The sequence below is a fragment of the Anabrus simplex genome, chromosome 7 (assembly GCF_040414725.1).
Source record: "Anabrus simplex isolate iqAnaSimp1 chromosome 7, ASM4041472v1, whole genome shotgun sequence".
Classification (NCBI taxonomy): domain Eukaryota; kingdom Metazoa; phylum Arthropoda; class Insecta; order Orthoptera; family Tettigoniidae; genus Anabrus; species Anabrus simplex.
In genome coordinates this window covers 110,389,160-110,416,744 of record NC_090271.1, presented here as the reverse complement: position 1 = coordinate 110,416,744, position 27,585 = coordinate 110,389,160, and the positions used below count along the sequence as shown (strand labels likewise).

General features: G+C 40.6%; 1 protein-coding gene across 1 annotated transcript in view; it reads right to left on the bottom strand.

Moving 5' to 3' along the window:
* LOC136877720 (uncharacterized) overlaps nucleotides 1-27,585 on the bottom strand; it is a 269,242-nt gene that overhangs the window by 171,512 nt on the left and 70,145 nt on the right. Inside the window, exons 4-5 of the mRNA XM_068228718.1 lie at nucleotides 17,021-17,177; nucleotides 11,599-11,784 (exon numbers count right to left, since the gene is read on the bottom strand). Of these exons, the coding sequence (XP_068084819.1) occupies nucleotides 11,599-11,784; nucleotides 17,021-17,177 (343 nt within the window). The remainder of the gene's footprint in view (nucleotides 1-11,598; nucleotides 11,785-17,020; nucleotides 17,178-27,585) is intronic.

Below are 27,585 nucleotides of genomic sequence, written 5' to 3'. Positions count from 1 at the left end.
TGAAAGTACGTACAGAGGTGAAGGAAGATGTGATCTATCGTATGAAACTAAGAAAAGCATAAAATGAAGGATTTTGATAGGTACAAAGAAAGCCCTTAAAGAGACTACTTCAGTGTAATGGTTAACTTACAAATTGGTAACGTAGTCACCTGAAAAGGTATTGCCATATCCGTATTTTCTTGTTTGAAGCCGTGATTCTTCATTTGTAAAGGAAACATTAGCTACTATTTGTTTTAAACCACACCGGTATTACTTTAAGACACATTATCTATACTAATATTATAAAGAAGTGAGGAAGGAGTTGCATTATTTATATGAGGATACATACATCTCAGAAAATGAATATATTAAAGACGTTAAAATTGGTACTTGGAATCTCCTTTAAAAATGATTTTTGGAAAATCTATTTAAGGGAGTGAAAAGTATTAAAATAAAAATTCGGGTGAATTTGTAAAATGATTATCTTCTTCTTCTACCGCTTTGCCCACACCTGTGGGGTTGCAGGTGCGAACTGTGTCGCGCATGTGGAATTGACCCTATTTTATGGCTGGATGCCCTTCCTGATGGCAACCGTTATGTGTAGGGATGTAATTACTATCGCGTGTTCCTGTTGTGGTTGGTAATTTGGTGTGTTGAGTGAATATGAAGAGGAGAATGTTGGGACAAACACAAACAATCTGTCCCCGAGCCAGAAGAGTTAATCACACGCGATTAAAAAACCGACCTAGCCTGGAATCGAAGCCGGAACCCTGTGAACCGAAGACCTCAAAGCTGACCACTCAGCCAAGGAGTGGGGCAGATTTTGTAATGAGTATATCTACATTATATTTGTAGTCTCCTTTAAAAACAAAGAAATGGTTTACAAAGAGGTTCTGGGGTAAATTAAATGCAATTTTTCGGCGAGTTTTTATACTTTAGTGATTTACAGATAATGCCTTAGTGCAGTACCGAGGAACAAGTAATTTTAATCAAATTACGAAATCCTCGCGAGCGAAGCCGTGGGTAACAGCTAGTAACATTGAACGAGTTTGTCGTGCGGGTACGGTCGCGTAGCTGTGGGGAGGTGGTGGGTTCGAATCCCACCATCGACAGCGCTGGAGATGGTTTTCCGTGGTTTCCCATTTTCACACCAGGCTGTACCTTAATTAAAGCCACGGCCACTTTTTTCACACTCCTAGCCCTTTCCCATTCTTGCGTCGCCGTCAACCACTAGCAAAAGCACACATTATTCTTGGACTACATTCACAAGATCTTCTACTCTTTCCTCTCTATTCCTATATTACTTGGATGCAATCCACTAAGCGAGTGATCGAGCGAGTTGACTGTCTGATTAGGGTCTCGCAGCAGTGAGCTTGCATTCGGGAGATGTGGATTCGAATCCACAGTCGGCAACCCTGAAGATGGTTTCCCACTTTCACACCAGGCTGTACGTTAATTAAGGCCACGGTCGCTTCCTTCTCCCTCCTGGCCCTTTCCTATCCCTTCGTCGCCAGAAGACCTATATGTGTCGGTGTGACGTAAAGCAAATTCTAATAAAATCTCAGCAACAGACTGTACTGATCTTAAGTGTGTACATGCCGGGCTGAGTGGCTCAGACGGTTAAGGCGCTGGCCTTCTGACCCCAACTTGGCAGGTTCGATCCTGGCTCAGTCCGGTGGTATTTGAAGGTGCTCAAATACGTCAGCCTCGTGTCGGTAGATTTACTGGCACGTAAAAGAGTTCCTGCGGGACTAAACGGGACTAAATTCCGGCACCTCGGCGTCTCCGAAAACCGTAAAAGAGTAGTTAGTGGGACGTAAAGCAAATAACATTATTATTAAGTGTGTACATTTCGTAGTACTCATCAAGGCACTACTGACGTTTTGTTGTTGAAGTCAAAAGCACTTTCTCTCGTACAAGGAAAATGAATAAATTTCCCGCTTAGGATCGTGATGAAACATATGAAAGAAATAGTCAAGAGAAATGCTAGGTTTCGCAGACTTTCTAAACATAAACAGACTGTACAAGAATATTTACCCACATGCCTGGATGATAGACAGAACTTTATATTTCCGAATAGCTAAGTAGATACATTTTCTTTCCGACGACAATTTCAATTAATTTTGTACGGTATTATACTATAGAGTTATTTATATAATTCCTCTTTGGGTTTGTGACAAAAAATAAATGTACAATAATGACAACGTTGTTTTGAAGCGACTTTTGCTATAGAGGAAACTAAATATTTACGTACATACATTGAATATGTAAAAGAGTTTACTAAAAACAGCTTTGGCAAAACCGTCAGTCCGTTCTACTGAATCGATTTGCTTCATTTCTGTTTTATTCTCACCGGGATTCACTGGCAGTTCTCTAAGTTCAGCCAACTTTGAGTAATCATAAAATCGAATCATTAAATGATCATTCCAATAATTGCAGAAGGCTTTCTCTATCCGCAATACATTTTATACTTAGCATGTTGTTAAGCGACCAACACTTTCATTAATCTTCTGGTCCAAGTGATTTTCACCCTTAATCACTGCATGCAGCCATGTCAAGCTAAAGAGTATACACTTACTCTGATCACGGAAGAATACTATTCCCTGCTTGAGACTCTTTGATTCTCTACCCTTTCCCACCTTCCAAATATATTCAACAGATGGCAGAGCGTACCGTATCTACTAATTTACATGCTTCTAAGAGAAAAAAAGTCTACGTACAAACAGACCCCATCATGACATCATCTGAGAACACCTATGGAAGGATAACGTAGCTACACTAGAAAGACTGAAAGCCATGTATCAAAAAAGTTCTCTGATTGGCAAAGAACACTTCTTTGAGACTAACCTATGAGCTAGATGAACTTCGATTAAAAATACCACTACCTTCTACGACACAATACCAAGTTTTACATCAATAACTGCAGGATAAATAAATCGAATATATGGATATATTTTTACTAAACAGACGGAATGATGACTTCAGAATGGGTGAATTCTGACTACGACTGCGGCATACCATAACGTGCTTCTTATTCAATGTTCATAAAACCATTGAAAAGGGGAGGCAAAACAATATTACTACGACAGGCATGTCAAGACGAGTATCTGACCTATTTATAACGAATGCTGCGGAGCAGCTCGGACCCTGTAGTGATTGTTTAATAAGAATTGATCTCCTCCCTTACAGACTTCTGCATATTATAAAGTTGGACCACATGAGAAACAAAAAAACTTCGAGGCATGGGCGCCCGCAAGGGGGGGCAAGGGGGAGCACTTGCCCCCCCCCCTGGAATTCTAAAAATGTTGATGTTCAATTGTTTAATATCATACTAGATTAGTTCATAAACTGAAATTACTGACAGTCAGCTAGCATATGTTATAACTGGAAGTTTCTGTAAACAATTTAATGTTGCTGACGTTATATTGGTTTTTATATTCAAGAAAATTGTTAATGTGCCCCCCCCCCTGGAAAATATCCTGCGGGCGCCCATGCTTCGAGGGTATATATAAAACTAACAATACTGTATGTTCATTACAGATCACAATAATGGACTGTCGCAACACTGTTCTGGAAACAGTTGTTCCTCGAACCAAGAACACACAACAGATGCACTTGTTTCATATTCCTAAAATAAACCAATTTCAGTTGCTCAGAAGTTGATTGCCAGTGCCATATCGAAACACGTACGTATTTGTGCGTGATAAAAAGCCGTCTACTATACCAGATACACATTTGGGAGAGCTTAATTATATCGTGACGTTTATGAACGTGTTCCTCATGTCTTCTAGCGAAGATCGTTTATACTCACTAAAGAAGTACTCGTAAGCGATTGAAAATATTTCTTGGTTTTCTGCTTACCCTTGTATACGACTGAGAAACATAGGACTTCACCCTAGATTCTAACAGAGGGGTTTCCAATTTGTAAGGGTTCTAGGGCCACATTGGAAACCTTAGACATGATCGCAGGCCGCCCTTTAATAATAGGCCAATTTTCAAAAAATTCCAGAAATACAACAGAGATACCAGTATGAAATAATATGCATAGTTCAATTGAAATGAAGGTTTAATAATTTTAATTAAAACACTAATTTGCAATTGCATAAAAAGGTGAGATTAAAATAAACCCTATTTTACCCAGTACAGTTGAATTTGGAGGAAGAGCACCCAGCAATGTCATTTCATTGTACTGATATTTGACAAATGGCAAAAATAAAAAAATACCTAAAGACAAACTATAAACATTAAGGTAGGTGATGAAAATGTCAACAAATAAGTTAATTTTGCTACTTGGGAAGCATTATCACTCAAAACAACAGGTGCACCACAGAAATCAGGAGGATTGCTCTAGCTAAACAAGCCTTCAGTAACAAGAAACAGCTTCTGACAAGCAGGAACATTAAAATTAGGAAAGAATTTTCCAAAATGTTTGTGTGGAGTGTTTAGTTGTATGGTTGCGAAACATGGGTCTTGACAAAAAAAGGAACCGAGCTCGATAGCTTCAGTCGCTTAAGTGCGGCCAGTATCCAGTAATCGGGAGATAGTGGGCTCGAACTCCACTGTCGGCAGCCCTGAACATGTTTTCCCGTGGTTTCCCATTTTCACACCAGGCAAATGCTGGGGCTGTACCTTAATTAAGGCCACGGCCGCTTCCTTCCCATTCCTAGGCCCTTCCTATCTCATCGTTGTCATAAGACATATCCGTGTCGGTACGACGTAAAGCAAATAGAAAAGAAAGGATATAAAACCCCTGGAAGCAATGGAAATGTGGATATGGTGGAAGATGCTGAAAATGCGCTCGGATGGCCTTCATTTAAACCGCAGTGGTACGTATAAGTTAGGAAATTTGTTTGGAAGGGTAATAGGGAGGTACATTCAGGGAAACGGGATGGCCTAGGGAGCGGTGATAAGGGAACAGGGAACTGGAAATCAAGTAGGGATGACATAAAATTGTTAGTGTTGAACTGTAGAAGTATTGTAAAGAAAGGAATAGAATTAATTTAATAGATATATATTTACCAGATATTGTAATAGGAGTTGAATCATGGCTGAGAAATGATATAATGGATGCAGAAATTTTCTCACGGCACTGGAGTGTGTATCGTAGAGATAGGATAGGAAAGGTGGGAGGGGGAGTTTTCATTCTGGTGAAAGAAGAATTTGTAAGCTACGAAAAAGTTAAAGATGAGACACATGAAATTCTAGGTGTAAGGCTCATTTCTAAAGATAATAGGCAACTTGATATATTTGGAGTGTACAGATCGGGAAAGGGTAGCACTGATGCGGATTCGGAATTATTTGATAGGATAGTCAGCTATGTGGGAAACGACATGGAAAGAAATGTGATTGTAGCAGGAGATCTGAATTTGCCAGATGTCAATTGGGAAGGAAATGTGAACGACAGGAAGCATGACCAACAAATGGCAAATAATTTAATATGGGAAGGACAGCTGATTCAGAAAGTGATGGAACCAACCAGAGGGAAAAATATTTTGGATGTGGTGCTGATAAAACCAGATGAGCTCTATAGGGAAACTGAAGTAATAGATGGTATTAGTGATCATGAAGCTGTTTTTGTGGTAGTTAAAAATAAATGTGATAGAAAGGAAGGTCTTAAAAGTAGGACTGTTAGGCAGTACCATATGGCTGATAAAGCAGGTATGAGGCAGTTTCTAAAAAGTAACTATGATCGGTGGAAAACGGTAAATAAAAATGTAAACAGACTCTGGGATGGGTTTAAAGAAATTGTTGAGGAATGCGAAAACAGGTTTGTACCTTTAAGGGTGGTAAGGAATGGTAAAGACCCACCTTATTATAATAGAGAAATAAAGAGACTAAGAAGGAGGTGCAGACTGGAAAGAAATAGAGTTAGAAATGGCTGTGGAAGTAAGGAGAAATTGAAGGAACTTACTAGAAAATTGAATCTAGCAAAGAAGGCAGCTAAGGATAACATGTTGGCAAGCATAATTGGCAGTCATACAAATTTTAGTGAAAAATGGAAGGGTATGTATAGGTATTTTAAGGCAGAAACAGGTTCCAAGAAGGACATTCCAGGAATAATTAATGAACAAGGGGAGTGTGTATGTCAGGATCTTCAAAAGGCAGAAGTATTCAGTCAGCAGTATGTAAAGATTGTTGGTTACAAGGATAATGTTGAGATAGAGGAAGAGACTAAGGCCAAAGAAGTAATAAAATTTACATATGATAACAATGACATTTACAATAAGATACAAAAGTTGAAAACTAGAAAAGCGGCTGGAATTGATCAGATTTCTGGGGATATACTAAAGACAATGGGTTGGGATATAGTACCATATCTGAAGTACTTATTTGATTATTGTTTGGCCGAAGGAGCTATACCAGATGAATGGAGAGTTGCTATAGTAGCCCCTGTGTATAAAGGAAAGGGTGATAGACATAAAGCTGAAAATTACAGGCCAGTAAGTTTGACATGCATTGTATGTAAGCTTTGGGAAGGCATTCTTTCTGATTATATTAGACATGTTTGTGAAATTAATAACTGGTTCGATAGAAGGCAATTCGGTTTTAGGAAAGGTTATTCCACTGAAGCTCAACTTGTAGGATTCCAGCAAGATATAGCAGATATCTTGGATTCTGGAGGTCAAATGGACTGTATCGCGATTGACATGTCTAAAGCATTTGATAGGGTGGATCATGGGAGACTACTGGCAAAAATGAGTGCAATTGGACTAGACAAAAGAGTGACTGAATGGGTTGCTATATTTCTACAAAATAGATCTCAGAGAGTTAGAGTAGGTGAAGCTTTGTCTGACCCTGTAATAGTTGAGAGGGGAGTTCCTCAGGGCAGTGTTATCGGACCTTTATGTTTTCTTATATATATAAATGATATGAGTAAAGGAGTGGAATCGGATGTAAGGCTTTTTGCGGATGATGTTATTCTCTATAGAGTGATAAATAAGTTACAAGATTGTGAGCAACTGCAACGTGACCTCGAAAATATTGTGAGATGGACAGCAGACAATGGTATGTTGATAAACGGGGCTAAAAGTCAGGTTGTGAGTTTCACAAATAGGAAAAGTCCTCTCAGTTTTAATTACTGCGTTGATGGGGTGAAAGTTCCTTTCGGGGATCATTGTAAGTATCTAGGTGTTAATATAAGGAAAGATCTTCACTGGGGTAATCACATAAATGGGATTGTAAATAAAGTGTACCGATCTCTGCACATGGTTATGAGGGTGTTTAGGGGTTGTAGTAAGGATGTAAAGGAGAGTGCATATAAGTCTCTGGTAAGACCCCAACTAGAGTATGGTTCCAGTGTATGGGACCCTCACCAGGATTACCTGATTCAAGAACTGGAAAAAATCCAAAGAAAAGCAGTTCGATTTGTTCTGGGTGATTTCCGACAAAAGAGTAGCGTTACAAAAATGTTGCAATGTTTGGGTTGGGAAGAATTGAGAGAAAGAAGACGAGCTGCTCGACTAAGTGGTATGTTCCGAGCTGTCAGCGGAGAGATGGCGTGGAATGACATTGGTAGACGAATAGGTTTGAATGGCGTCTATAAAAGTAGGAAAGATCACAATATGAAGATAAAGTTGGAATTCAAGAGGACAAACTGGGGCAAATATTCATTTATAGGAAGGGGAGTTAGGGATTGGAATAACTTACCAAGGGAGATGTTCAATAAATTTCTAATTTCTTTGAAATCATTTCGGAAAAGGCTAGGAAAGCAACAGATAGGGAATCTGCCACCTGGGCGACTGCCCTAAATGCAGATCAGTATTGATTGATTGATTGATTGATTGACAGAGAAAAAGTCAAACAATAAGGTCCTTAAGAAAATAGACGAAACAAGGGAATTGATCAACACTATAGAAGAGAGGAAAACCAAATTCCTTGTCCACACACTTCGACTCTGCTGGAAGGAAAAGTTCTGGGTAAGAAGGGAAGAGGAAGGCCGAGGAAGAAGTATTTGGATACCGTGATGGACAGGCTGAATTTGAAAAAAATATGTTGACCTGAAACGCTCAGCAGAGGAGAGACAAATGTGGTTGCAGCGACAAGGCCTTGCCTTTAGGATATGAATGAATGAAGACAAACTGAATTTAATAATGGAGTCAAAACAAAAGGAGACTTTATTAGGAGTAGTGTGAAGGGAACAATGATATACAGTCATAACAGCCTAAAATCCCAGCAACGTACTTCCAGGAGTACCGGCACTTCCCTGATAATTCTTTCAAGTGTGCTGCACTGTGTACCAGCCATTACTAGGCCTACCAATGAAAGAAGGATTGTAACCGCTTCTTACACCAATGACAATTAAAGTATTTCTTAGTATTAATTGCATGATACGTTATATAAAACATTCACAGTCAGGTTGGCATGGAGTTCAAGATTTGGTATGGATCCCATAGCCATCTTTATAATAATTAAGGCCTAGCAATGGCATTTGTGAGAGCTCATTTTCCGCCGAAGTTTGGATTTTAATTTTTTTAATAAATAATTTATTCAGACCAAGTGAATACTTTAAAATAGGGAATAATATTGTGCCCGTTCGCACGTCCACGACAGAGTACAAAATGGCGCCGACCGAAGGTATGGGCCATGTAATCTATAGCAAGCAAGGAATAGTCACCTGTTATGATGACTCAGAGGGCCATATACGTCACGGAATGGTCAAGTATTCGAGTAAAACGGACAGTGGACGGTCTACAGTATTGTTTTCAAAAAATAGAAAAAACATTATTATTAAAAAATCTTCATCTTGAATTTTCACGACATCGAGAGCGGACGCAATCACCGTCAGCGGAATAATTCTTGAACAGAAGCAAAGGATCGCGCATAAGAAAAGAAATATCTCAACGATTGAATAAGAATAAAGAATACGTTTTCATCAAGATTCAAAAGCAATTCAGACGAAAATAGACGTACTGAAGTCGTTACATACGAAATTGCGGATACGTCGAAGAACTACAAAAAAAATTAAGGATTAAAGACGTTAGAGAAGAATAGCATAAATGGCTGTATACTGCAATATAATCTTCAACTTTGAGACTGACAAGAAGATGAACAAGATGATGTGCTAAATTCGCATGATGGACCGACCTGGGAACAATTCATCTTACCATACGACCAGGCAATGACGAGGAAGGCGACGGGTAACCATCCAACCGAGCCATGACGAAGGAAGGCAACGGAAATCCTGATAGTACTTCCAAAACGAAGGAGCGGATGACGTTCCAGATGTCTAACCCGTGACCGAACCGAAGACCCTTCTACATCCAATGGGAACGGAACAGCTGGACCAGGGATAACTATGAGCGAGCTAAGTCATTCATAATATTTATTGCATAATTTTTGGTTTGCCTACACATGTACCTTAGGTATGTGCCGATGGGCGAATTGTAGACCGATAAATATGGCAATGCAAGTGAGGATTACCAACGATGTGTGAGATAATTAAGTTCGTAGTTACGATTTAGTAATATAGCAATAGTTTATGCTATATCGACCAGAATACCTGTAGGAAGCGTGAGGTTTGAAGAGAAATGTGAAACAGCTGATTGAAATGACATACTGGGAGATTATAGAGATTTCATTGAAATAATGCTTAAAGTTGACGTCACGAATGGTTGTGCGCGGTGTAGAAAGAAACAAAATGGATTTACGCATTGTTTGGTTAATAGAAAGGGCATTGAACTCGTCCGTAGGTTATGAGAAGCTCTGACTTGTAAATATTATTAAGAAACTGTGTGGTATTTTAACGTAGTCGTGTAGTTGGGAACGCGATATATTATTATGGAGGCTACGGTGTTAATATTAGATTGTTGTTGTAATGAGAATATGAATATGGCAATTGGATAAAAGTTTCGCGTTTATATATATATATATATATATATATATATATATATATATATATATATATATATATAATGATATGAGATGGTTTTACGCGATGCAGGACCATCGTGTACCTGCAAGTTAAGTTATGCCACACTACAAGTTTATTTTATGATTTATTTGCGTATGAGTTCCCACACCGCTGGAGCTACACAAGCCAAGGTACGAAATGGATTTACTACTATAGATGTATGCTCGTGACGTTATCGTATGTCAGTGTAGATGATTATAATGAACATTAGAATACTACGATACTTTGAATAGCTGTAGTTAACCAGATGCATTACGACACCGATATATATGAGAATATATTTTCTAAACCTCGCAGCATAGCGTTTCCATATTAATTACGAGAGAGTAAAGTAGCTTGCATTGTAGTTGAATGTTATTGGAATATAACTATAGAAAGGAACATTGAACCTAAAAGGACATGTGAATGACAGCCAAAGATTATGTTGAAATTAGATAGATAGCTAGATCGATTAATATTCTCCGTTTCAACGTACATTTCTTTAACGAACTTCAGCTAGGGAAAGGCTAGAGTAGGAGCCGTATTTAACAGGCAATAGGAAAGAATGCCTTAGTTCGTAAGTAGTTTCAACGCACAACGAGATCGTTGCAACAAAAGCATGACTTCGGATTTTACTCAAAAATTATCTTAATTTACTTAGATCTATTTTCGATTTCCTGTAATTTATTCAGATACTTAAATGTATTCCAATTTATTCAGAATTTATTAAAGTATTTGAGAGGTATTTCGGCTGGATGTTATGTCCAAGTGAGACTGGTTTAATCAGACTAAAGAAGGTGAACTATCGGAACTAGTTAATTGTGTCGATGTTATACTTACATTCCAATTGCGAGGTGGACCTCAGATATGTCCAGTGATCTATTGTAAGTGTGTAATATTTAATTTCTACTTCACAAAGGAACTGATCATCTTAATAATTTTAAAATACTGAATATTATTTTCATTTTATTTTGCGAGCCAGCGCTGACTCATTCTCACACTTATTTTCAGTTAATTTTTAAATAACGCGTCGCATAATATGGAAATTTAATAACTTAATATTTTATTAATAAATATCTTGTTATTTTTCTATAATTGCTGGTGTCATGAATTATTTAATTACTGTCTAGTTTGTAAGTTAATTAATGGCTAAGAAAGGTACCGTGTAATTAAGTGTTCATTTAACCATGGTAAGTTCTCTCGAAGTCAATACTCTGATAAGGTTGTCGGCGATGATTATTATTTGGTCGTGAGTAACGATAGGTGTCACCCGTGAGTTGGATTTCTCTTGAACTCACGTAAAGCGAATTCTACAGTAAGATTACATGTCTTACTTGCCACAAGAAAACCCTGAGGTATCCGCTGAGTGACTCCATTTCGTCAAACTAGGCTGCCCAACGACGAGTAAGAAAATGGAGGTATCGGGTAAAGAATGTTAATCCGTCTGCGGTTACAATATGAAATAATGAATTAGTTCTGGCTTGGGTCTATAAAGGGTACAAAATTAATACATTTTTGAACAAGCTATGAAATAGTTTTTGTATTGTAAAGTTTTCTTCTCATTTCTTAAAATATGTTTTAAAGCCTCGCGGGCCGCCTTTTGGCAACCCCTGTTCTAACACATATCTCTTTCAACTGTGAGAGTTTTATCAACATTCTTAGCAGGAACTTCAAATCCCTTCCTTGTTAATGGTCGGTCATTCAGCGAGAATCCTATCAAGTATACTTACCTTGAGACATGGGTGAAAGCATGTGACAGTTCACAGATGCTCCTCCAGCGCTCTCCCCGAAGATAGTGACGTTTTTAGGATCTCCACCGAACTTGGCGATGTTGTTTTGTACCCAGCGTAGGGCTGCCACCTGGTCCTTGAGACCAACGTTACCAGGAGCTATTGGAACATCAAGGCACAGGAACCCTGGAACAACACAAAGTCATAAATCGGAGGCAGAAAGTTATGTTAATATAGAATTTCAGACTTTTTACATCATTTTAAAGTAGAAGAAGACCGGGCGAGTTGGCCGTGCGCGTAGAGGCGCGCGGCTGTGAGCTTGCATCCGGGAGATAGTAGGTTCGAATCCCACTATCGGCAGCCCTGAAGATGGTTTTCCGTGGTTTCCCATTTTCACACCAGGCAAATGCTGGGGCTGTACCTTAATTAAGGCCACGGCCGCTTCCTTCCAACTCCTAGGCCTTTCCTATCCCATCGTCGCCATAAGACCTATCTGTGTCGGTGCGACGTAAAGCCCCTAGCAAAAAAAAAAAAAAGTCGAAGAAGAACCCAGTCTCCGAACCCGAGGAATGAGTTAAATGCTGCTAATAATCCCCAGTCCGACTGGGAATCGAACTTCGGACTCTCTGAACTGAAGGGCGCTACGCTGGTCATTCAGCTAAGATGTTGGATGATGATGATGATGATGATAGTAATAATAATAATAACAATAATAATAATAATAATAATAATAATAATAATAATAATACCGGGCGAGTTGGCCGTGCGGTTAGGGACGCGCAGCTGTGAGCTTGCATCCGGGAGATAGTGAGTTCGAATCCCACTGTCGGCAGCCCTGAAGATGGTTTTCCGTGGTTTCCCATTTTCACACCAGGCAAGTGCTGGGGCTGTACCTTAATAAAGCTACGGCCACTTCATTCCCATTCCTAGGCCTTTCCTATCCCATCGTCGCCGTAAGACCTATCTGTGTCGGTGTGACGTAAAACAAATAGCATAATAATAATAATAATAATAATAATAATGAGAGCCTCCGTTGCTCAGGCGGCAGCGCGCCGGGCTCTCACTGATGGATTCCGTGACTCAAATTCCGGTCACTCCATGAGAGATCTGTGCTGGACAAAGCGGAGGCGTGACAGGATTTTCTCCGGGTACTCCGGATTTCCCTGTCATCTCTCATTCCAGCAACACTCTCCAATATCATTTCATCTGTCAGTCAATAACCATTGCTCCAGAGGAGTGCGACAGGCTTCGGCAGCCGGCACAACTCCTATCCTCACCGCTAAATGGGGCTTCATTCACGCTATATTTGACCCGGTCGAATGACTGGAAAGAGGTTGAGGATTTTCAATAATAATAATAATAATAATAATAATACAGTAATAATAATTGTAGCGGGAGGTACACCCGCCCCGTTCATTTAAGTGAACCGCCTTGGAGAACGCTATCTACCATCTAAAAGTCGCAACAACTAATACAAGAAGTTTGGACTTTTTTTGTACAGATGTCTCTACTGAAAATCTTATGTTATGCCCTGTAGTGTGAAAAGGAACTATTAAAATTCTAAAGTATTTTTTTATTTTAAGGTTTACTACACTGAGTTGATTATTTTTGATTTTGGTGTGTTAAAGTTTACAACACGTGGATCTCTTCCCGCCAACTTAACATGTTGGCCAATAGCAAATTTTGTATATTTATTTTTACTTATTTAATTACCCAATAAGAATTGGGGGTGTGTCGGACATTAGCCCAGAGCTCTCTTGAACCTTCCTCTCGGGTATAAAAGCTGGCACATTTTCAACCAGGTCGTCTTATTCATCAGTCTAGTCTAGTGTGTGTGTTGGCGACGGGAGGCGGGGGTGCCTCGTCCATCATCGAGTAGTCCATCAGCTCAAAGTAATGGTAGTCCTGGCTTAACTAAGTGAGAAGTTTTGACAGCTAGCAAGGGGAAGGTTTCCAATCTGTAATAATGTAACTTTAATTTTCTAAAATGTAAAATTTCAAACTTCGAATGTAAATTTCAAAATCAGCCAAAGGAACTTAACCGTAATCAGGGAATAGGGAGTGGGCTACCCTCTCGGGTTCCCTATCGAACTTAATTTTGAGGTGACTATGACTTTGTAACCGTTTCTGTTTGTAACCAGGTCTCTTAAATATTTTCTCCATCTAGTCACCTCAGTAACATAGGATTAGCCTCTGTAACTTTGGGCCTTAAGCCCAAGTAGGGTTTTAAGCTCTTCATTGCAAATTTCAAGGAGCGTAAGTGTCCGTCTCCACACAATTTTGATTTTTGGGCCAGTAACTTTAACCGATAGTTTTTAACAAAGGCCGGGTAGAATGGGTTGTCAATACCGCAGTGAAATTCAATTTCATTCCTTTTATGTTAAGCATACAAGACAGTAAATGCTGCTCGAAATTGTAAAATGTAGGTTGCGCCTTTGATACGCCTAGATGTTAAGTGTATATTTTATAGAGCATAGGTGCTCTTTCTATTATGTTAATGTAAAGGTTGAATGGTGCCTTTGGAAGGCTGGTATGGTATAATGTTTGGAGAGTAGTCTCCTGCATAATTTTGTGGAGCAAAAGGTGCTCTTGGAAGACGGCATATTTTGAATACTCTGTCTCCTTGTGATGTAAAAGAAATTGGGAGATATATCTCCTGATTATGGAGTGAATGGAGCAGTAATGCTCAAGTTATATTTGTAAATTGGGAGCTTGAAGCCCAGATTGTTAATTGGTTGGTTGTTGATTATTCTGACTTTTCCTACATTGTACCTAAACTTTTTTTTTTTTTTTCTGCTAGTTGCTTTACGTCGCACCGACACAGATAGGTTTTATGGCGACGATGGGACAGGGAAGGGCTAGGAGTGGGAAGGAATCGGCCGTGGCCTTACTTAGGTACAGCCCCAGCATTTGCCTGGTGTGAAAATGGGAAACCACGGAAAACCATCTTCAGGGCTGCCGACAGTGGGGTTCGAACCTACTATCTCCCGAATACTGGATACTGGCCGCACTTAAGCGACTGCAGCTATCGAGCTCGGTAAGTGTACCTAAACTAACGAGTTAGTTCTGTAACTGAAATTTTGTTTTCGCTTAGCGAATTGTTTGTTAAAATTTAACATCTGAAAGAAACCTAAAATAGCATAGAAAAGAAATACAGCTCTAATTTTACAGTTGTCCGACTCGTTGGCTGAATGGTCAGCATACTGGCCTCCGGTTCAGAAGGTCCCGGGTTCGATTCCCGGCCGGGTCGGGGATTTTAACCTTCATTGGTTAATTCCAATGGCCCGGGGGCTGGGTGTTTGTTCTGTCCCCAACATCCCTGTAACTCACACACCACACATAACACTATCCTTCACCACAATAACACGCAGTTACCTACACATGGCAGATGCCGCCAACCCTCGTCGGAGGGTCTGCCTTACACGGGCTGCACTCGGCTAGAAATAGCCACACGATATTATTATATTTTAAAGTTTTAAATTACTCTTCTGATTCTCGTATATCGACCCATTCATGCCCGCACCTTCTTTCACCTCTGTAATCCACGAAATCCCGGTAATAATAATAATACTAATAATAATAATATCGTGTGGCTATTTCTAGCAGAGTGCAGCCCTTGTAAGGCAGACCCTCCGACGAGGGTGGGCGGCATCTGCCATGTGTAGGTAACTGCGTGTTATTGTGGTGGAGGATAGTGTTATGTGTGGTGTGAGAGTTGCAGGGATGTTGGGGACAGCACAGACACCCGGCCCCCGGGCCATTGGAATTAACCAATGAAGGTTAAAATCCCCGACCCGGCCGGGAATCGAACTCGGGACCCTCTGAACCAAAGGCCAGTACGCTGACCATTCAGCCAACGAGTCGGACATAATAATAATAATAATAATAATAATAATAATAATAATAATAATAATAATAATAATAATAATAATAATAATACCCTTGGGTTCAAATAGGCTGGAAGTCAATAGGTATTCTTATTCTTCCCCCTAATATTTGTTTCCCAATTTATTGGGGCTGGATTTGTTCCAGTTTTACGACCGGATAGGCCTACACTTTTTGACACCAACCCTACGCTGGAGGAATATATTCACTATCACATGTTTCCGTGGAAGTTAGTAGCGTGGTGCATTGTATGTATATGAAGATACAATACGTGTAATGACCGAACACTAACACACAGTCCCCGATCTAGAGGAATTAATCATATGGAGTTAAAATCTTCGGCCCGAGCGGTAAAAGAACTCGGGGCCCTCTGAACCGAAGGCCAGTACGCTGATCATTCAGTCAAGGAACAGGACAAGGCCAACGTAGATTGATAATAAATAATATTATTGCTATTGTTTTATGTCCCATTAACTACTTCTGACGGTTTTCGGAGACGTCGAAGTACCGGAATTTTGTCCCGCAGGAGTTCTTTTATGTGCCAGTAAATCTACCAACACGAGGCTGACGTATGTGAGCACCTTCAAATACCACCGGACTCAGCAAAGATCAAACCTGCCAAGTTGGGATCAGAAGGCCATTGCCTCAATCATCTGAGCACCTCAGCCCGGCAATGTAGATTGAGAAGAGGAAAATCATACTCAGAAAATTAGATTCTATGAGAAAAGGAGAGGCAATGTTCTATGGTCACCTGAAGAGAATGGTTTTCAACAGACTAACAAACAAATTATGACATCTTGGATCAGAGACATACAAGCTTAAAGTGGTTCTGACAGTCAATGATAACAAATCAAATCTCAGTAATGGACAAACAATTTGTTTAGGAACTCAATAGCCAACTTCAAGAGTTTCCTGGCCAACACCAACCCCAAGAAAATATTGTCAGAGGAAAGAAGAAGCTGTTAGACGGAGGATGAAAAATTGGAAAGGCAATAAGTCTCACCAGTTATTTTGCGTGGTCCGAAGGCGACTCTAAACGGCGAATAATAATAATAATAATAATAATAATAATAATAATAATAATAATAATAATAATAATAATAATAATAATAATAATCCTTCCTCATCATTGGTCTGCAGTCCTTAGACTGATCAGTTGCCATGAAACATTTCCAGATCATCCTATTATTTGCAGCTCCACTTCATTGAAACACAATTCTGTGCTCAGAAATAAATTAAAATTTCTTCAAGAAAGGTATTTCTAAGTATCCCACGTAGATGTTTTCCTTCAATGAAGTCGTCTGCCTCAGTTCTCTTTTCTTCGAAGATTTGATCTCTGAAGTTCACATTTTTTCTGATGAACTAGACTCGGACCTGCTCCCGAATGGTAAGACACGAACACTCATTGGTTTCAGTTTGTGGAAACTAGTTTCTGTGTAATTAATAAAACTAATAGAAACCGACAAACTGAGTGTCCACTGCAGATGATGCTAATAATGTTACGCAATCTTTCTTGGAAGTTTGAGGTGGGACGTACCTAGAACTCCAACGCGATAATTGAATGTGACCACAACAACTTGCTCGTTCAGGAGAAACTCGGGCCCGTACAGGATCTCATTTCCTGATCCCATGACGTAGCCGCCGCCGTGGATCCAGGTCATCACAGGAAGTGGGGAAGTCCCGCTCCCTGGCAACTGAAGAAACATGCAAAAACCAGTTAATTTTCAACAAGAAAGTACATTGAAAGAACACAAGAAAAGTGTCAAAAAAGGAAAACATAAATGACAGCAATAAGAAACTTTTGGATTATTAGACCGCGCACGCGCGCGCGCGCGCGCGTGTGTGTGTGTGTGTGTGTGTGTGTGTGTGTGTGCGTGTGTGCGTGTGCATGTGTGTGTGTGTGTGTGTGCGTGCGTTTTTCACCTACAGCATGCTGCCATCGGGCTCGCCAGTTTGGGCGAAACGCTCTGATTTTTTGATCTATGACCATGAAAGCCTTGGTTGGCAAAACAGATATCCTTTGTGTTATTTCCAACAAGACAACGATTCAAAAAAACTGTGAAAATTGTTCACCTGTCTATTGTTTTTAATACGTCCCATGCTCTTGCTACACCCCCACAGTTCATCATCATCATTTCCCAACTCGAGTTTCCCGCGTGTGGTGTACAAGCGCTCACCATCTCCTTCTGTCTTCATACATCTTCTGATCCAGTACATCCTCCCATTTGTATCCTCTCTCCTCCACATCTGATCTTACAGTCTCTATCCAAGGTTTTCTTGGTCTTCCCTGTGGTCTTCTTCCTATGAGATTAAGGTTGAAATATTTTCTGGCAGGTCTTTCCCTGTTCATTCTCATTATGTGCCCATACCACTGAAGTCTGCGTTTCTTTATGACACTGATAATAGGAACCTCAATACCAGCTACTTTCCTATTCACTTCATTTCTGATCTTGTCTTTTCTGGTTGTCTGGTTCATGGTTCTAATGGATCTCATTTCAGTTGTGTGGATTCTACTGAAGTCTTTGTACATATCTCTAAACCGTACGTGAGGATTGGTATGAAGTAAGTGTGGTACATGATTGTTTTCGCTTTCTGTGGTATTTTGCAGTCCCAGAGGAGATTTCTGACTTGACTGTAGAAGTTCGATGTTTTCTGTGTCCTGCTGAGTATTTCCTGCCTAACAGTGTTTTCTTTCGACATTGTGCTTCCGAGGTACTTGAAGTGGGAGACTGATTCAATTTTTGCTCCTTCCAGAAATATATTTGAGCTTGTTCCTTCCCTGTTGATAGTCATTTCCACTGTCTTTGTTTTGCTCATCTTCAGTCCAAAATTTTTGAATTTGTTGTTCCATTCATTAAGTTTCTTCTGAACTTCAGCTTCTGTCTCTCCCCATAAAAGCACATCATCAGCAAATACCAGAGTGTTTGGTTCACTGTCCATTTTCCTGATAGATTTGATGGCCTTGTCCATTACTATTACGAACAGGAGTGGTGATAGAGCACTTCCTTGTTGGACACCTCTCTTTGTTTCAAACCATTTTGATCGTCCGTTGCCTATCTGGACACAGCTGTAGCACTTCTGGTATAGCATGTTGACTTTGTCATTTAAGTACTTTGGCATCTTTAGGTCTTCCAGACATGCCATATCTTCTTTCGAGGAACACTATCATATGCTTTTATTAATGTCCACAAATACAATCACAAGATTTCTTCCGTATTCCCAGTACTTTTCTGTCAGCATCTTTACTTCAAAGATAATATCCACAGTACTTCCGCCTTTCCTGAACCCGTGTTGTTCTTCCTCAAGCAAAAGTTCCACTATCTTCCTAAGTCTTGTTTCTATGATGTTTTCCAGCAGTTTCAGTGAGTGTGACAACAGCGTGATGCCTCTGTAATTTCCACATTTCCGTCGGTTGCCCCGCAGTTACAAGACGTTAACCCAATCGATCATCTCTGACAGGGCTGGGTAGAAGACTGAAAAAATAACAATGTAAAGGAATACCAAAACTAAGGACGTTGTTTCTAAGTCAAAAATAGAGAATCGGATTAGACAGATGAAAAAGGGAATAATAATATATACTTACTTAAATTTTACGCGTTCAGGCCCAACGGACCGCGCGTCCCTGCAAGACTTCTCCTCCTTGTTCTATGCATCGCTGCCAATCGCCATTGTCTATATCTGTCGTTGACTATTGACGTCCTCGTGGAGGCCATCACTCCATCTCTTCTTTGGCCTACCCAGGGGTCCCGTTCCTGTGGGGATGAAACCCAGGTGGGTCCGTGACCATCTGTGGTCTTCCATCCTAACCACATGTCCAGCGCACTGGAGTCGCTTACTTCTGATGGCCCCTGCTATGTTGGCATCTTGGAACAGTTCATCTATCTCACGATTGCATCTGATTCTCCGTTCACGCATGTTTACGTACAACACTGGACGAAGATTTTCGCAAAACTTCTCTCTGAAACTAGTAGTTTATGAGTGCTGTTTTCGGATACTCCACGTCCCACAGCCATATACAGGGTGGGCAAAATAAAACTGGCGTGGAAAATATTTAGAATAGGACTGACGCGAGATTGACTCTTGTTCATGAACATCGCGGAATACGCTGGAAATGGCCTCATCTGAAGAAATTCAAAACTGAGGATCCAAAAGTCCTGACTCCATTAAACACAGAAACCACTGGAAGAACTCAACACGCGAAGGTTCGTCCGGACGTTTTAACGCAAGCACAGCAGTAAATTTGTAAGGATACAGACGCAGGTCCTTTTTAATAATGTTTCAATACGACGATCTGTTATTTCCCACTTGCACATATAAACCCCGTTGAGATTTCATCGGGAATTCACTCCAGGCTTTCCTTCACTCGAACAATGTTTTCTGGTGTTCCAATTCTTTTAGGATAGTTATTGATTTTATTCGCTAGAGTCCGTTTCACGCCATTTTGCCACTAAGTTTTGCTTTGCGAACGTCGCTGGAGGTTTTGCCACAACACTTTTAGTCCTAAACTCTTGCGCAAACAGTTCTGCGCACGTTATCCACGAATCGTACTTCGCATCACACTCAACAATAGACACGCGCTGTTTTAACGTGAGCACCATTTTGTGTTGCATTCAACTGATCACTAAACGCGTCTGCTCCTCTCACTCACTCACACGTAATGGCACAGCCACGTACTCGGAAGATGCTCACGCGCAGACATGTGACAGCAACCGATTGGTGCATCGAAATCACGGTTTCCAGCATTTCCTGTGATGGACAGTTCTCCTGTTCATTAACAAGGGTTAATTCCGCGTCACTCTTATACATATTTTCCGGCCAATTTTCATTTTAACCAGCCTGTAGTACAACGGGTTAGATCAGGGTTTTGTACAGCCCAATCTTGAACTGTTTCGAGAGACTTAATAATAATAATAATAATAATAATAATAATAATAATAATAATAATAATAATAATAATAATAATAATAATAATTTATTTAATTTAATATAATTTAATATAATTTAATATAATTTATTATTATTATTATTATTATTATTATTATTATTATTATTATTATTATTATTATTATTATTATTATTATTATACCTTGCGTAGATTTTTCCTAATTACTTGGGGTCGCCCAGTTTTATGAATGATTGCTCTTCCTGGCACCAGTCGTACGTTAAAGGATGTATTGACTAATGCAGGCTTCTTAGTACTTCGGAGTGTTGTGTGATGCATGTGAGTGATCAAGTTTGTGTTAAGACGAAAACAAACACATAGTTCCCGAGTAGAGGAATTAACTGAACGCGACTAAAAATCAAGGAATCGAACTCGAGAACCTCCGAGCCGAAAGCCACTACGCTGAACATTCTACCAAGGAGCCTAATAATAATGATTATAATAATAATCATCGTGATTAATAATTATTTCTTTTTTACTAGTGGTTTAACGTCGCACTAAAACAATGAAGGATTTCGGCGACGCAAGGATGGAAAAGAAGAGTCTGTGGTCTTAATTAAGGTTCAGCCCCAGCATTTGCCCGATATGAAAATGGGAAACCACAGAAAACTATCTTCAGGGCTACCGACGCGACGGTAGAATTCGAACCCACCATCTACCGAATGTAAGCTCACAAATAATGATAAATAATAAGAATCTCTAGTCCAGAATTATGCCTTTGCTGGCAGGACCTAGTGTTTACAGTGCACTATGTCTTCTAGTATAGGCTAGAGCAATTTTGTTACTTTCATAGATCTGTCTCTGTCTTATCCTTGGCGTTGACAATCTGAAAGTGACTGAGGTATGAGCGATGCTAGTAATGCCAATCCTTATGCAGCCAGTCCCTGCTATGAATGGTGTGAAAATGTTGCCCATAGGGTCGGTTGGTGCATGCATCTCAGTGGGCTTGGCAGACTGATATGTAATAGCAACTCTGGCTCGGTGAGGAAAGCAACGGGAAACTACCTCACTCCTCATTTCCCTAGTACGCCTCTTCAGTGATGCCTAGGCCATCTATGACAGCTGATGGCAGAGCTGTTGAAGATCCAACCAGCCTTAGGGCTGAGGACTCAACATACATACATAATCCAGAATTTGGTATATAACGAACTCATGCATACTATATGCCTTCCATTGCGACATGACACTTATGATACACTATATTTCAAACTATTGGGATGGTTACGCTTAAATGAAAGAAGGAATTTTCACCTAACGATACTTGTTTATCAACTGCTTTCGACGAACACTCCTACTTACCTATCTTCTAATTTTCTTTTCCTTTCCTCATTCCATAAAATTAATACCCGCTCTGGTTCTCTACTTGAAATTCCACTAAATCGAACGAATTCCTACAATCATTCTTTTCTATTTACGGCATCGAGACTCAGGAATACACTCCCAGCGGATATTCGGCAATTTAATTCCTCCCATATATACAAATCTGTCTGCCGAAAGTTTTTTCCTGAGCACATATAAGTTAACTGAGTTGTATGAGTCAGCGTATGTTTTGTGAATGGTTGTCTTTTATCTATTGGGCGCTTCAGTGATTATTATTATTATTATTATTATTATTATTATTATTATTATTATTATTATTATTATTATTATTATTATTGTTACCGAGTTTTTGCGGTAGTTAGAGGTGAAAGAAGGTGCGGGTGTGAACGGGTCTCAAGCTACGAAATTAGAGTTCATGTAAAATTAACAAGGTTATATTTTCTTTTCAAAATAAGGAAATAACAAGCATGGCAGGTACAGAGTAGCAAGTCAACAAAATGTAGTTACACAATTTACTGGATTTGGGCTTCGCGTCCCGACTTCACAATGCTTGGGCAATCAGCCCAACCTTACTTCAAAATAAGTTTTAACAGAGGGGCAGAAAACCCCATTCATGCTCAGGAGCACTTGCTCCAAATTACACAGAAAAGCCTCCTCGAGGCATACAACACTCAATTTTCAAGAAAGAGCTACTCGCTCTCAAACTTCAAGCCTCTGAAAGGCCACACCAAACTCCACCTTCAAGTTGTCCTCTCAGGACATAGACACAGGAGTAAAATACCCAACCTACTGAGGTCTATTAAGTGAGAAAAGATTAATTACATGACCTCTAAAATAACAATTTGAGAGGAGGCGAACTTGCGCTCCTAATACTCTTTGTTTAAAACCTACTTGGCACTAGGCCGTTAATACAAGGGCTAATCCCATACTAAAGAGGTGACTTAAGAAAGAAACAATTTACATTACGTTAAAGAAGAATAGGTTGAGAAAAATAAGTTCACCTCAAAACAATATGAGTGGGAGCTCGAGAGGGTTAAGCACTCTCTATCCCGATATGTAGTTTAAAGATAGAATAGATACCAAAGGTCTTTACATTTTAAGGAAGGTTACATTATGGAAAAACTTCGGACCCGCCCCGAGAGTTAAACTGCTGAGCTAGCAAAGAAAGAAGTTATTAATCGGCCATTACCTTGTTGTTGACCGCTGCCGAAGAAAGAGGCGCTACCCGCCCCCTGCTATGTACTTTACACACTGAGAGATGGTACAGAAGTGGCGCAGAGACCCTAAAATCAGCAGTTTATATACTCTCGCGGAAAGTTCGAGGCGTTTTAGGAAGGAAAACACCCGCCCACAATCTTTTATTGGTGGTTAAAGAAAACCCCTACACAAGATGAAGAAGAAACACATCATTGGTGGAAAATTAATTTAAGAAATTCGGGATTGGCTAAATTCAAAACAAGGGGAAAGAAAGGGTTAATATTGCCAACTTAAACAATGACTGAAAGAAATTTAGCAAAGAACAAACTTTTGAAATTAAATTTTCTCCAAAGAAAACAGTTCTTTCACTCCGCACTAGGGTGCACTATTGTTGATCTTCAGTAGTGTCCTCTAGAAGAGAAAGTTCACACTTCTTACTACAAGCAAAACAAAATACGTCGAAAATGACACAGTTCAAAAACTCCAAAATTTCCAGGTAGTGACATCTTCTGAGAAAGTAGAAAATTAATACCGTAGATAAAGTTCAGACTTCCTCCAGCAGAGGAGTTTCAACTGGCGCAAATTTTAAATAAGCGGCGTGGAGGTGTACCGCCCGGTACAGACCTCCCCCCCCCCCAAAGGTTCCTCCAGGGGTGACACATGAAATTTGTTTGAAAACAAGGTCCAAGTTATGATGTGGATATGAAGATTGATTGCAGAAGCATTTATCGAAATGGTTGAAATTTAGTTTGATTCAGTTTCAAAAATTCTTGTAGTAACAGCGGAAGTACTGTCTTAATGTTTGTAGAAGGTTGAATTGAGAAGGAAAACTTTAGTTTTAAAGTTGAGGAAAAAATTTTCTAAGTCCACCAGATATTGTTGTTGAATTCTCAGGTGTAGTAATTGCTGATAGTAATTGTCCTTGTAGTTAATTAAATTGGATGGCCAGACCGGCCGCTGCAGCTTGTGTCCAGAGGAGGCCGCTCGAACCCCTCAAGTACCCTGAGATACCGCTCGCCCGCACTATGAGAGGAGTAGAGGTGTTGAAGCACGCCGCGCCCGCGGTGAACATATACAGGCTGCGGCCCAGTAGCAGGTCGTGCGCCGCACATCAGCCTTGGCCGGGAGGAGGGCTCCGGCTCGCCGTGCACATGTCGTCCTCGCTGGGGAAGAGGGGGCCCTTCCTCTATCCCAGTCGCAGCACGGCGCCGCGCGGCTGCGGGGGCACTGAAACATTAAAGCTAGGCGGCAGAATTGTTGGACCATCATCATTTTCTTGAGGGCACAGGCTTTGTGGAGAGGTTGAGGGGCCAGCGGCGTGAAGATATTCATGGTATATACAAGCCACTGTGTGTAATGTTAGCAGGAGACGGGAGCGTGGTAATGGCCGTGGCAAGGATAGGATGGCAGTTTAACCGTGCGGGGAAGGTTTACAAAAAACTTACATATGAAACAAAGATTATAGAAGGGGCAGGATGCCTTAAAAGTGAAAACTCAAAAAAATATAACCTTCATATTCCTTTCACAATTATATGAAGCAAGTTAACCCAGAAATTACACCGGTTTCACCTGTGACAGGTGAACCCTAAATATCCTCTCGGTGGCTGGATTGCTTAATAATAATGTGACCGGCGTAAGGAAATCTAGAATGATACACGGCCCATGAAATCTGGGGGCAAGCTTGCCCGCGGGAACAAAATTCTTGACCATCACCTGGTCACCTACCTTCAAATGGGTGGGTCTCCGTCCACGATCATATCTTTCCCTAACCTTTTCATGAGAGACTTTAAGATTGGCTTTAGCCTTCTTCCAAAGATCTTTAATATTATCCGGATCTATTGTCTCGGGTAGAATGTCACTCAGAGACCAGAGGTTAGAGAGCGGCGTGTTGGGAACAAACTTGAACACCAAAGAGGCTGGAGTAAATTTATGTGATTCATGAACCGCCGAATTCAAAGCAAAAGCTAACCAATGCAGGGACGTGTCCCACCTGGAATGATCTTCATGATGATAGGCAATAAGCGCGGACCTGAGATTACGATTAAACCGTTCAGCCAGAGATGGTTGAGGGTAATAAGCAGAAGTAGTTACATGAGAGATGGACAAGTCGAAACAGAATTTACGAAAAAGATTTGATGTGAACGCCTTAGCATTATCAGACACAATATATTGGCACGGACCAAAAGAAGCAAAAATAGAATTTAGGCAAGTAATGGTGGACTGAGCGGTAGCCAGCTTAGTCGGAAATAACCAGGAAAATCTAGTAAAGCCATCTACGCATACAAAGATAAACTTGTTAGCATTTCCCTTAGACTGGGGGAAGGGTCCTACATAATCAATATACAGGCGTTCCATGGGGCGCGACGCTTGATGTGAAGACAAAAGGCCTACCTTGGTGGACATGGTTGGTTTACTGAGCAAACAAGATTTACAAGCTTTTACAAGTTCACGGATTTCACCGTCCATACCCTTCCAGATGAACCTTTCACGAATCTTTTCACGAGTTTTAAAGATTCCAAGATGCCCCCCTAATGGGGGTGTCATGATAGTACTTGAAGATCATAGGCACAAGAACACTGGAACGACAACCTTCATCATCTTATCATGCCTCGAAGGGCAACATAGAACACCATTCCTCAGAACATAAGGGACAACATGTTCCCCAGAAGAAAGGGTTTCCATTATCGGAGCCAGCGTCGGATCTTCACGTTGGTATTTCTCGATATCCCTAAAGAGCATGGGAGCATCTGTTAAGATGGCATTAACATCAGATAGTATGGACTCGGAAGGTGATGAACTGTCGACCGGTTCATGGGTCTCGACGTCGTTGGAAAACATACGGCTGAGTCCATCAGCAACAACATTTTCGGTGCCTCGGATATGCCTGACATCGAATTGGAAGGCAGAAATACGGATGGCCCAACGGGCTATTCGGCCAGTACGACGCGGCCTACCTAAGACCCAGCTTAAGGCTTGATTATCTGTCTCCAGGTCGAATTTGACATGTTCAAGATAGAGACGGAACTTTTCTAAGGCAAATAAGACTGCCAAACCTTCGAGCTCATAGATAGAATACTTGGCTTCTTGAGCCGACAAGGTCCTAGATGCATAGGCGATGGGTCGCCTCCCTAGTTCAGTCTCTTGAAGAAGGACTGCAGCTACTGCTGACGACGACGCGTCGGTTTGGACAATGAATTTCTTTGAGAAATCACGCATAGCAAGGACAGGGGCATTACAGGGAGCTAATTTAAGATCTTCAAAAGCGGCTTGTTGAGAAGGTCCCCACTCGAATTTGATGCCTTTCCTACGAAGAAGGTTCAAGGGCGCCGCTCTATTAGCAAAGTTAGGAATGAACTTCCTGAAGAAATTCACCATTCCAATGAACCTGGCGATACCTTTGATGTCCTTAGGGGGTTTAAAATCACGGATGGCCTGTGTTCTCGAATGATCGACTGCAACCCCATCAGGTGACACAATATGCCCTAGGAATGACATAGAGGGCTTAGCAAAGGCAACCTTGGACAACTTGACAGTTAACCCAGCCTTACGAAGGCGATTGAGAACTTCCTTTAGATGATCTAGATGTTCTTCAAAAGTCTCCGAAAATACGACATCATCGAGATAGTGGTACAAGTACTCAAATTTGATGTCGGAGAAGACCCTATCTAGCAGCCTAGTGAGTACAGCTGCTCCCGTGGGGAGCCCGAAAGGCACGCGGTTGTATTCGTATAAATTCCAGTCCGTGGCAAACGCTGTAAGATGTTTAGACTCTTCCGCAAGGGGAATTTGACTGTAGGCTTGATTCAAATCCAAGATGGTGAAGAACTTAGCTTTACGGAACCATGAAAAACAAGAATGAAGGTCGGGAAGGGGCACAGATTGTAACACCACCTTCCGATTGAGAGCCCTATAATCAATGACAGGCCTGAAGCCCCCTTGGGGTTTCGGGACTAGAAAAATAGGTGACGAATACGCCGACTTAGAGGGCCTAATATTACCATCCTTCAACATCTGATCGATGATTTCTTTCAGAGCCTTCATTTTAGGTGGAGATAGCCTATAAGGTGGAAAACGGACAGGAATTGAATCCGTGACCTCAATTTTGTATTCAATAAGGTCAGTAGCACCAAGAGTATCAGAGAACACCTCTGGAAATGACTGACATAATTTACGAATACTATCAGCCTGCTCTTCAGGTAGATGTCTAAGGTCTAACAACATCTCATCCTGGGTAGGCGAAATAGATGAACATGGTACAGAATTACATTTCAATAATGGGATTTTACAATTAAACGCAAATTTGAAAGAGCACGACCTACTCTGGAGATCGAGCACAAGACCAGTGTAGGAAATGAAGTCAGCTCCCAATATAATGGGGCAAGACAAGTGCTTGGCCACCAACAATTTGATTTTCCATGTAAATTTAAAAATACGAATTTTGACCTGTAAAGAACCTAGAATTTCTAATGGGGATGAATTAGCCGAAACATATTGAACAGGAGATGAGTCATAGTCAGGTAGTTTACAATTAGATTTCAATTTTGCATACCATTCGGCCGAAATAATAGAACAAACACTGCCTGAATCTAATAGAGCTGTTATAGGTTCGTTATTTACCTCAATTTTGAGAAAGGGGACCGGTG